At 35.1% G+C, this 11,190-nt stretch overlaps 2 protein-coding genes across 3 annotated transcripts; one reads left to right on the forward strand and one right to left on the reverse strand.

Annotated features, from left to right (window-relative positions):
- The first annotated feature begins 813 nt into the window (after positions 1-813).
- Positions 814-6,051, forward strand: LOC139885576 (pumilio homolog 5-like). 2 transcript variants are annotated; one of them, XM_071869331.1, is made up of 10 exons: positions 821-967; positions 1,223-1,382; positions 1,499-3,026; positions 3,794-3,935; positions 4,021-4,128; positions 4,203-4,415; positions 4,501-4,611; positions 4,714-4,908; positions 5,115-5,286; positions 5,740-6,051. In XM_071869331.1, the coding sequence occupies exons 3-10, from the start codon at positions 1,504-1,506 to the stop codon at positions 5,760-5,762; spliced, it is 2,487 nt and encodes an 828-aa protein (XP_071725432.1). In that variant the 5' UTR covers positions 821-967; positions 1,223-1,382; positions 1,499-1,503; the 3' UTR covers positions 5,763-6,051. The 2 variants fall into 2 exon arrangements, with proteins under 2 accessions (XP_071725431.1, XP_071725432.1); XM_071869330.1 differs by lacking the exon at positions 1,223-1,382 and having other exon boundaries at positions 814-967.
- A 1,659-nt stretch (positions 6,052-7,710) lies between these two features.
- On the reverse strand, positions 7,711-10,484 carry LOC139885577 (18S rRNA (guanine-N(7))-methyltransferase RID2-like). Its single transcript, XM_071869332.1, has 9 exons — positions 10,323-10,484; positions 10,149-10,224; positions 9,893-9,976; positions 9,735-9,790; positions 9,202-9,258; positions 8,813-8,862; positions 8,413-8,565; positions 8,194-8,329; positions 7,711-8,085 (listed from the first exon to the last, which is right to left on the reverse strand). The coding sequence occupies exons 1-9, from the start codon at positions 10,419-10,421 to the stop codon at positions 7,921-7,923; spliced, it is 876 nt and encodes a 291-aa protein (XP_071725433.1). The 5' UTR covers positions 10,422-10,484; the 3' UTR covers positions 7,711-7,920.
- Between the last annotated feature and the right edge of the window lie 706 nt (positions 10,485-11,190).

Here is an 11,190-nt window from a genome sequence, read left to right on the forward strand (position 1 = left end):
TACCTTTCCGCTCGACTCGCGTTAAAATTTTCCGAACCAACCGTTCAACTCAAAAAAATCTAACGAACACAACGGGACTAACTATACGCGAAACGGACACTTCTAAAAAAACGCTAAATACCTCGGATTCTATTCAATACTCAACGGGACATATCTTCCCGCTCGGCTCGCGTTAATTTTTTTCGAACCCACCGTTCAACTCAAAAAAATCTAACGAACACAACGAGACTAACTATACGCGACACGGACACTTCCAAAAAAAAAAAACGCTAATTACGTGTATTTAGATCAGTGTTCCATAACCTATAATAAACTCCCCAAACTAACTACATCATATCGATAATTCTGTTTCCCTTTTTTTTTTACACGATCTTCATGCCGTTAAAAAGGCCATTAGGTACATTAGATACTAACTACATGTATTTAAAAACACCCGTAGTAAAACGTTTTTACTTCTGTAAATACATAACGCTCCATTAACTATGAATATACAACCTGAAAGGTCCCGCGGCATCGCGCGGGCCCATTTTACTAGTTATTACCATAAACAAATAAAAAAAGTCTCCAAAGAAGCAAAATTCAACTCTATTGCTAATTTTAGACTTCATTTTAACAGAGGTGTCGAGTGTACGTATATTTAGGTAATGTATATGTATATTTTATATCCATATCCATCCATGCTGACTGCAGCATCTAATGAATAATCTGATTCCCATTTATAAACCAAAAAACTCTTTTGGCAGGTTACTCTCTTGTCTTTTTCCCCTTCTTCTGGGCACAAAATACAACTTTGGAGATTGGAATTAGCACTTTTTATTTCACCTTTTAAATGTCTCTAACCCCACAAACCTCATTTCATTTTCAACACCCTTTTTTCTTCTCTTGATCACCACCTGCAGCAGCTATTTTCAAAGGATTTAGGGTTTTCAAGATTGAATATGCAGCATCTTCGTTAAACACAACTCAGGTCAGAATCTGGTTTATTTCAGTTAATTAAAGTGATTTTACTACTAGGGTTCCTTGAATTTGAGTTTATAAGCTGCTGTATATTGTATGCTTCTTTTGACCGCATATTGATTTCAAGAAACTGCATGGTTCATATGGGGTTTTGATAAATTACAGGATTTTAAGTTTATATTGATTAAAAAAGGGTTGCCAATTTATCAAGTTTGTGACTTTTTGTTTGTTTGAATAAGGGTTTTCCTGTTTTCTTGATTTGCAGTTTCTTAGAAGTAACTGTAACGTTGAGTTTTGCTGTTTGCTGAAATAGTGAAACTATTTAAACCAAAATAGAAGTAAAGTATAGAGCTTTATGCCAATTTTAGCATATAATAGTGTGTGTATGTATGTTTAATGAGGCCAAGACAAAATATTCAGATAAGGTAATTCAGACTTCATTTGAGATTTTCTAGTATGAGAAAATTTTGAACAGGGTTTAGGACAAAAGATTGAAAAGTATTGACTAACAAGTGGTAAATTTTGCATCTTTTCTTTTCAGTTAAAATGGCGACTGAAAGCCCGATCAGAATCATGGATGCAAGCGGAAAATGGGCATCACAAGCGACATTTGAGGAGCTGGGATTAGTAGTAAAGGGCCAACATTTTCAAGAAAAACAGAGGAATACGGGTCCCAATCGAAGCGGAAGTGCACCACCAAGCATGGAAGGTTCATTTGCAGCAATTGAAAACCTCATGTCTAGACATAAAATTTCTGCAAATGCAAGTCCAAATGAAGAACAACTTCGATCAGAACCGTCTTATCATGCGTATTACGCTGCCCATGTCAACTTGAACCCAAGACTCCCTCCACCTATCATTTCAGACGAAAATCGGCATCTCTTTCGTAATGCTGCAAATCCCGGAAATAATCCAAGAATCACATCTTTTGATGATTCGACCCGTCTCACTCAGAGTAACCTTTCTACTCATAATGAAGAATCTGACGATGATCCATCAACGAAACAGGAAAATTCTCTTCAATATTCATCACATGAGCATAATCTTGATGATGATAATAACGGGCAGCTTTTGTATTCGAATCCTGCAGCTGCAGCTGTTTCAAACACGTCATCCCTTAAGACAGTTTCAGTTGGTCGTTCAGAAGATGACGTTTCAACCATTGCAGATGTTTCAAGTATAACAAATGGAATCACTGCTATCAATATGTCTGGCATCTCGAATACTGAAAGTCAAAGTCAAAGTCAAAGTCAAAGGGATGTTCAACAAAGAAGTATGCTTCAAATCAATGTCCCTAACCATCAAATAGTTTCACACGGTCAAACATATATCGGCATGAATCAGGTTTTTCAGAGTCCCACAAATTATTCTTCTGAGGTGCAACGGGCACTGCAGTCATCCGGGTTCACACCACCACCATACGCATCTGGGTCGGGTTATATGATGTCAGCGAATCATGTTTACCCAAATATGTACTATCCTCAACAATACACCACAAGTGGATATGCTTACAATCCACCATATGTATCTGGATATCTCCCTTCTAGCCCCATTCATATGCCTTATGACATTAACGTCTCTCCAACCTATATCGGTCAAGGTCAAGGTCAAGGTCAAGGTCATGGTCATGGTCAAAGTCAAACTTCAGGTGTGCATTTGCAACATGTGAATAAGTTTTATGGGCATTCCGGGTTACCAGTTCAACCTCCATTTGCTGAAAGTTTACAGCTTTCTACTCGTGCAGATGATTTGATACAAAAACCACCACCTTTAGGGATTATGGGTCATGGTAATATGAACCCGAGAAGAATTGATACCACAAGTCCTTACTACTTTGGTAGCCCGACCCACACGGGTATTTTGCAATTTCCAACTACAAACTATGCTAGTCCACCTGTGCCGGGATCACCAATAGGTGGGGTCAGCTTTCAACGACATGGGGTCAGATCATATGGTGGAAATCAGGGTTTTAAAGATCCAAAAACATATTCTTATCTTGAAGAACTGAAATCCGGGAAAGGTCGAAGGCTTGAGCTTTCGGATATTTTTGGTCACATTGTTGAATTCTGGTGAGTTCTAAATGAGTTATAAACTCAAGAATAATCTTTCCCGGTTTCTAGATTATTATTTTTCTTTGGAGAGGGCTAACAAACGGGTAAACGGATAAAGGTTTTCCTGTTCAGAATATATTTTTTTTACTCAGATGTACGTGGCCTATGCGGGTTATGCTGTTATGTTTCGGAACCTTTCCCTGGCCACCCTAATATATGCATCTAGTGATGTTTGAACTTGGGTAGTGATCCTTACACAACCAATTTTGTCCATGCACCACCAAACATGCATCATGATATTGTATAGTACAATACCTTAAAGCATATTTAGTGGTGTATGGATAAAACTTGGTGGTGTAAGGATCATCACGCTTGAATTTGAGATCCTGACGGCTGACCCCAACCATCTCGGGATGTTTTCCTTGGATCGGGCTAACAAAAACGTGTAATTTTCCTCTATCGGGTGAAATGGCCCTACAAAAGCTTCTGCTTATTTTTCTAATATAGCTATTAGGTAGTTATTATGAATGCTACGATTCCAAAACTACATAGTTACAGTACTAAATTTTTAACCTTGATTGAAGCTAATTAAGAGTTCGTATTAAATAAATTGTGTGACTTGCAACCTTTTGACCATTTCCTCGTTTAGCTAAATGTTTGTACTTGACACTTGTTAAATAAAGCACAACCCTAACAAGTTAATTGGGTAAAATGGATCATGTTTTGACATAAGCTTCTATTAAAAAGTAATGTAATGTAATATTTCTAATCTCATGTTAACGCAGTGGTGATCAACATGGAAGTCGATTCATTCAACAGAAGCTGGAAATATGTAGCAATGAGGAAAAAGAATCTGTATTTAAGGAAGTTCTTCCTAATGCTTCTAATTTAATCACCGATGTTTTCGGTAACTATGTTATTCAAAAGGTAAAGGGTAATTTTGTATTTTCACATACTAATTCTACTGATCAATTACTTGTACAGTTCATTATCCACTTTTGATGCATTATAGTTTTTCGAATATGGAACTGGGGAGCAAAGGCGGGAACTTGCAAACCAACTCGAAGGCCAGATATTACCTTTAAGTCTGCAGATGTACGGTTGCCGAGTCATCCAAAAGGTAGATAGATAACTACTTTTGTTGTTTAAATGTGACGATATGAATTTAATGTTTTTGGCTAATAATTTTGTTAGGCACTTGATGTTATTGAGCTAGATCAAAAAGTAAAACTTGTTAGTGAGCTCGATGGAAATGTTTTGAAATGTGTTCGTGATCAAAACGGGAATCACGTTATACAAAAGTGTATTGAGAGTGTTCCAATGGAGAAAATCAAATTTGTGTTGTCGTCTTTTCGGGGCCAAGTTGCTGCCCTTTCGACACATCCATACGGGTGCCGCGTGATACAGGTTTAACCGTCACTCGTTTATCTTCTTCTTTTTTTTTAAATAGTAACAAATGATGTGGTTTAATTAACTGATTTATTGTTATCAGAGGGTACTAGAACACTCTACAGATGAACTACAAAGCCAATTTATTGCTGATGAGATATTGGAGTCTGTTTATACTCTTTCGCAGGATCAGTATGGCAATTATGTAACTCAGGTTTGTTTTTCTTTGTCTTTTAGCCTTGTTTTAACTATGTTTTTCTTCCGTTATTTTTATGCAATTGTGATTAATCTCGAGTATGGTTTATGCTAATTGCAGCATGTTTTAAAAAGAGGAAGACCCGAGGAAAGAAAACAAATTGTACAAAAGTTGGCGGGCCATGTTGTAGAACTAAGCCAACATAAATTTGCGTCAAATGTAATCGAGAAGTGTTTGGAATATGGTGATTCTACAGCAAGGGGAATTTTGATTGATGAGATCATCGGTCTTGGTGACAACAACGATAATTTATTGGTCAGTACTCTTTTCATTTGTGCATGTGTTTAGTCATTATATATGTTTTTACCTAATTGAGTTATTGGGTCAAGCTATTTTTATATAAGTGGGCCCGTATAATGTAAATGTCACATGTTGAGATAATTACACTGTTGCATGTGTTTTTTCCTTGTGTTAGTTGAAATATTGTTTTTGAATTGTGATTTTGATTGATGATATTGTAGGCGATGGTGAAAGACCAATTCGCGAATTATGTAATCCAGAAGGTTCTTCAAACATGTACGAGTGAGCAGCGGGAATTGTTGCTTGGTCGTATAAAGATTCATATCAATTCATTGAAGAAATATACTTATGGGAAACACATTGTCACTCGCTTTGAACAATTGTACGGTGAAGGTGCAAATCTTATCTCTTTCACGTTCATTGTTAAAAACACGGATTCTTATGAAAAATTTATAAATGAAGCACCTGCATAACTGAAATTATCTGATTATTTCAAAGTCAACCACATTCAAACATTATTTTCTAAAACCTTGATTTATTTCAGCTTATATCTTATCTTTCATAAATCTCAAAATGCACATCCAGAGACTCACTGTATATATTGTTGATTATTTTCTTAAATTCACTTGGTACGTGTCTCGTGTCTTTTAATAGATTCATATCTTACAGTATCACATATATACTCAAATTCAAAACCATATATGATTTGATGCTCCATAGTTTAACATGAAAAATGGAAGAAGAAGAAAAATGGTGCAATTTTTGGCACACTTGTCCAACTTTAAACTGCTGATTTGATATACACATGAAAGGGATTTGACTTGTGTTGAATTTTGAAACTTACAGAAGTTGAGGCGTCTGGTTCGTAATCTGCTGATGAACACGCGATTTCTGCATGGAAATCGAATAAGGGAACGGTATATTTGATACATGGGTTACGTAAGCAGTCACAGAAGTCTCAAACCACCAGTCGGGCGTGTATATATAGATCATGTTTGAGCATTCTTGATGCTTAAGATGCAGTGTCTGTAAATACTTGAAACATTTGTCTACGTGTGATTGTTGTCTGAATTTATTTATACTTTAGCTAGAAAGGACTCTTGTAACGTTGTACGTTCTTCTCTTTCGTTAGAATAAATGGTTGGCATGGAACTTTATTCGACTTGTTCCGTTCATTTCGGTTACTATTAAAATTCGTTCTTGCGACTACTGTTATTTAGCTTGGAAAGTCGCAGATTCTGCTTTGGCCCTTTTTCAGAATGCTTCAATTAATCATCCCTTGCCGGGGAAAAGGTAACTTGTGCTTTAAGGGGACAAGTTAAGAGTTATTTAAAGAAGTTGAACATCCTACGTAATATAGTTTAGGGTTTAGGGTTTAGCATTACCTATCCTTTTGATGTTCGCTTTCTAAACCTTTGTTTTTCGGAAAACGTGATTTGGATCAGGATTGCCCATTTTTATTAATTCCTCTGAATTTGAAAGTTATCACTTAGTTTTCATACCAAGACTCGATCCAATTAAGTCCATAGCCTCTACCGTTTTTGGCATATCCCCCTTTTTGAGATGAACTCGTTGTGATCCCGTCCCTTTTTTCTTTCATGTATACGTAGAATCGTTGAGTTCACTAGATAGCCTATTACAGTCTCGAAAAAGTGCTTTCTCCTCTTCGTCTTTGATTTCTTGTATATCTTCTGTCATCTTCTATAGTTGGAATCTATATTTTTCCATAGTTATAATATAATAATCTTTCTATAGTTGGAATCTATATTTTTCTATAGTTATAATATAATAATCTATATGAAGGCTCATACTCGTTTTTTTTTTTCGAAACAATTTTATCATTTCTGTATCCTCAATTCAATATAGGCGGATACATACCCTATACATCTGGCTTTTTTGCACAAAATGGAAAGAAAAAAAAAAAAAAAAAAAAAAAAAAAACATTCACTCATCTTTTATATCTTGCATCTTTAGTATTTTTGCCCTACTGGATTTCTCTTTCAATATAGGCACATAGGCATAAGGGCATAAGTCAATTTGCTTATTGTTATTATAAACTACAGTGTTTTTAATTTATATATCGAAATCATGTATTGCTTCAAACGATTTTTCGACGCAACGTACTTAAACTTTTGTAACACAATTTTTTCTTTTTGTTACTTTTCATTTATTGTGTATGGATTAGGATTATGAATTACATATAGTAATGGTTGAACCAGATATTATAATTTTTTTGTTAGATACGTTACAGGTAAAATAGTGTATGGTAAACATATAGTTTTGTAGCAAGTGTTGATATGCGATTTGTAACTGTAAACCATTGAAATAATGTTCAATACATATGTATGGAAACCATGTATTGTTGCAAACGATTTCTTGCAACAACGCATACCAAAAAGATTATATCCATTAATAAGTTGTGAAAAGTTTAACCGTAAATAATCTCATAACTAGCACATCAAATATGCGGAAGATTCATTAAACTGCGAAACATTACCCTGCCATAATAATGTGTTACCAATGCCAATAAAAAGTAACTCATCCAATAGTATTGATGTTGAATGTCGCCATGCTAATACTTATATTTATATAGTTATATATATAGTTAGCAATTGGTTTTGTTTGGCATCATAACATGACCTATTGCATACCAAAAACAAATAAGAAACAGAGAAAAAAGAAAGCTGAAAGTAATACCTGTTCTGATTGTCAATTATATATCTAATTCAGCTCAGATGGTTCATTTTATAATTGAATATTTTCATATAATTGTGTAGAGAGTAGATACTCAAACGGACAAGTAAAATAAAAAATCAATTGAGACAGACTAAAATTGACAAGTGAACAACTAAATTGTGATACAGGTTCTAGTAAATCAATCAATACAAAACATCAAAATGCAATACATCTTAAATTACAGACACTCAGAATAATCTTCATATGCTCTCCAGTATCATCTCTATAAACTCCGAAGTGGCGGTAAACATACATATTATGAAATCTATTTTTTTTCTTTTTAGACTTGGATCAGAAACGGGCTTTTCGTTTGCGGGCTGTGTATTTTGAGTCTGGTGGGACAACGTTTCCTTTGCTCCTCATTTGTTCCTTTTTCTTCAGTACCCATGATCGCGTCTTACCTTTCCTCGTAACTTTTTGCTTTTTTCTAGGCCTGTGCCTATCTGATATACGCACCTGCACAAAGAGATAAAATAAACCAGTCAATGATACAACTCTTTGGTACATACTAGAACAAATATTAAACGTTTATCGATTCAAAGAAATCAAAGTGATATAACTTACAGTTTGGTCCTGTTCATCGCCGCTGCTCTCATCATCCGAACAACTGTTTTCGTCTTCTCCTTTGGCACTTGGTGTCCCGGTGCTCAATGAAGGTGGCCCACACGTAAGCACAAGATACTCTTTTCTTTTCTTCGAGCTGTCCCAAATCAGTCGACAAATATAAGTTTCAAAATAAGGTGACAAACACAAAACTAAATATTATAGTGCAGTGATTGATACCTATGTGGGTAATCGATGACCACTCCACCAGCAAATCCAGCACGCATAGCAAAACTAAGAATTAGCTCTCGCTGGGCATTATTTTCAGGATATAACTGTAAAACTGCTCTAGCTCCCCTGCCCAAACATCTATAAAGCGATCCAAAAAATGCCCTGCATGTTGAGAATAATCATTTAATATTATACAGTCGTGTATAACTGATTATACTCTATCATACTTGTAGTGATACTTCTATCTATCACTTGAAGTAAAAATCAATTCTTAGGAGGAGCAAGGTAGAGATCATACCAATTTATACAACATATTTTTAAAGTAATCAAAAGCTAACACCTATTTTTTGTAACAAAACTATGATCGTAATGTACAATTTGAAACAATGAGATACAAGGATTTACATACTTCAATCTCAATCGTGGCTCATGACAAGATTTATCAGCATTGCACAACCACTGCACAATATAATCAACTAGTTAGAGAATATACTTTTTGAACTTATAAATGGAATTTTCCCTAGCAAGAAGACCTTCTACACTCGCTCAAGTCTAAGACAACATATAAAGAGACCAAACATTAATTAAATTTGACCAATACAAGCAGATATAAAAAGGAATCGTATCAAAGCCATAAAATTCTGGAAAAAGGTGAAATGATAACAGACAAGACATGCATTAAAAAATACCATATTTTAATGCACGCTTTAAGATAAGAATATTCTAATTAAATTCAATGACAAGTAAACCTGTAAAACATATGGAGATGAGATCAAACTTTGAAAAACGAATATTGACCTGAACTGCCGAGATACTGATGGCACCGTCAATCACTCCAGGACGAAGACCTAGGCCCTGCATATATAATAAGATACATTCTAAACTTTAAAACTGAACAGATGGAAAAACTAGAATCATAAAACTTTTCCTAGAGAACATTCAAAATGTTCATCATATGCTTTCACACAAATATGAACACATCCAATAAAAAAGATGAAAGACCTGTTCTAAAATCGATACATGACGATAGCAACTAGAGTCATAAAACAGATTCAGTTTAACTTCTCAAAACTTAAGCTATAACTATTACTGCAATTTTCTAATAGGCAGAACGATAAGATATTTTGTCAACTATGTCTTTCTGTTAGCGAGAAACCAGGTTAGTTATACACTTCAAATACAATGGGAAACACAGTCTTATCAATAACTCATTAATCATCCAAATCATTTATCATTCTCATGTAACGAACACCTATGTAGCAGTAAAAATAGATCACAGAAAAAAATTGTATCCTACAGACGAAATATATATAAGGTAAGAGAATGATAACCTGACCCACGTCACCAAGTATAAGATCACCATTTGTCTCCCGCTCCAAAGCAACATCTGAATTTGACAATTCAAATAAGTGTGCACTACAGATATATTCACCACTCGTTCTTGTAACAAGCGAGAGAGATTCAGAAAAAAAAAATGATTATTTTATACCAAGCATCGATCGTGATATATCAAGACCAACCCAATGATGTCCATTCTCCGATATCGTTTCACCACTGAGTCCAGAGCCACAACCTGCCAATCAGGAAATTATGCACTAATCATTAACAGCAATGATATATTTTCCTACTTGTTACAAAATTAAGAATTAATAATCAATGAATAAAAAGAGAAAAAAGTAGTTCCGTATAATCAATAAAAATTGCATAAATGATAAAACCCTATAGAACTAAAATGGATAAATTACCTATGTCAAGAAGCAATCTAGGGACGTCATCATCAGGCAATGCAAGTAGCTCTAGTGCTCTCTCTGAAAGCTCTGCCTTCAAATTACAAAAACTTTTATATATTTACAATAGCAAGATACATATAGATATAAGTATAAACATATTCTATCATATATAAACATGTATCAGTATACCTGAATTCCGACGATATGAGAAGATGAAGTGTACTTCCGAGCTTCAACATCGTCATAAAATATCTCCGGTGGTGCTTGTAGCTCCGGCCGTGACGACATTTTTAATTACGGCGGGCCGGGTGGTGGTTTTAGCGGTTGATCAGAGATGTAACAGGTGGCTGGGGTTTTACACTGCCATGAAATTAGGTTTTTTGTTTGACAGGTATTAGTGTTTTTTAAATGCGGAAAATACGCTTATAAATCTCGGCAAATTTGGTCCTTTAAGAACTTTTTTCACGATTCTTTTCACATTGTCAAAATGATTTGAATATTAGGGATGAAATCGGTAGGTGATCGGTCTTTATTTGACGCGATCATTGGTACTTAGAAACAATAAATTTATCCATGTTTAGATGGAAAACAAGTTACTTTGATATAGTTTTATGTATTTCAAGTTTGTGGAGAAAAAATGATCAAAGATGTTGGAAATGCTGAAAAAATCGACTCTTGCGAGATGTTACAAAATTGGCCATAACTTGAGTATACGACCTCCGATTGAGGTGATTCAAAAGCCCAGACGTCCGTATTTCAGACGGCTACAACTTTGGTTTTTATGGGTTGGCGTACTTTATGCCACCTTTGGCGTAAATTACGCCACAACTTGAACAAGACAAAAGAAAAGTGCACTTTGCAGCGTAAAATTAAGCCCGGATTTCACATGATGGCGTAATTTACGCCAGATCAAGCGTAAATTATGCCAGTGCAATTTTGCTGCACTCGGATTTTGAGAGATTTTTGCTTTGGGAACAAGTTTCTCATCCCCTATATAAAGTGACCTAGAATGCGAATGAGACACATTTTTCCTCAGTTTTTAGAGCCCTAATCATAT

The sequence above is a fragment of the Rutidosis leptorrhynchoides genome, chromosome 1, assembly GCF_046630445.1.
Source record: "Rutidosis leptorrhynchoides isolate AG116_Rl617_1_P2 chromosome 1, CSIRO_AGI_Rlap_v1, whole genome shotgun sequence".
In the NCBI taxonomy this organism is placed as follows: domain Eukaryota; kingdom Viridiplantae; phylum Streptophyta; class Magnoliopsida; order Asterales; family Asteraceae; genus Rutidosis; species Rutidosis leptorrhynchoides.

Bases quoted from the DNA above. Each gene is read 5' to 3' on its own strand.
- LOC139885576 (XM_071869330.1), top strand. From the start codon at position 1,504: ATGGCGACTGAAAGCCCGATCAGAATCATGGATGCAAGCGGAAAATGG. The intron at 4,129-4,202 runs GTAGATAGATAA...TAATTTTGTTAG, and splicing joins GTTGCCGAGTCATCCAAAAG to GCACTTGATGTTATTGAGCT. The intron at 4,612-4,713 runs GTTTGTTTTTCT...TGCTAATTGCAG, and splicing joins ATGGCAATTATGTAACTCAG to CATGTTTTAAAAAGAGGAAG.
- LOC139885577 (XM_071869332.1), bottom strand. From the start codon at position 10,421: ATGTCGTCACGGCCGGAGCTACAAGCACCACCGGAGATATTTTATGAC. The intron at 8,330-8,412 runs GTATCAATCACT...GATTTGGGACAG, and splicing joins GTCATCGATTACCCACATAG to CTCGAAGAAAAGAAAAGAGT. The intron at 8,086-8,193 runs GTAAGTTATATC...CTCTTTGTGCAG, and splicing joins GCGATGAACAGGACCAAACT to GTGCGTATATCAGATAGGCA.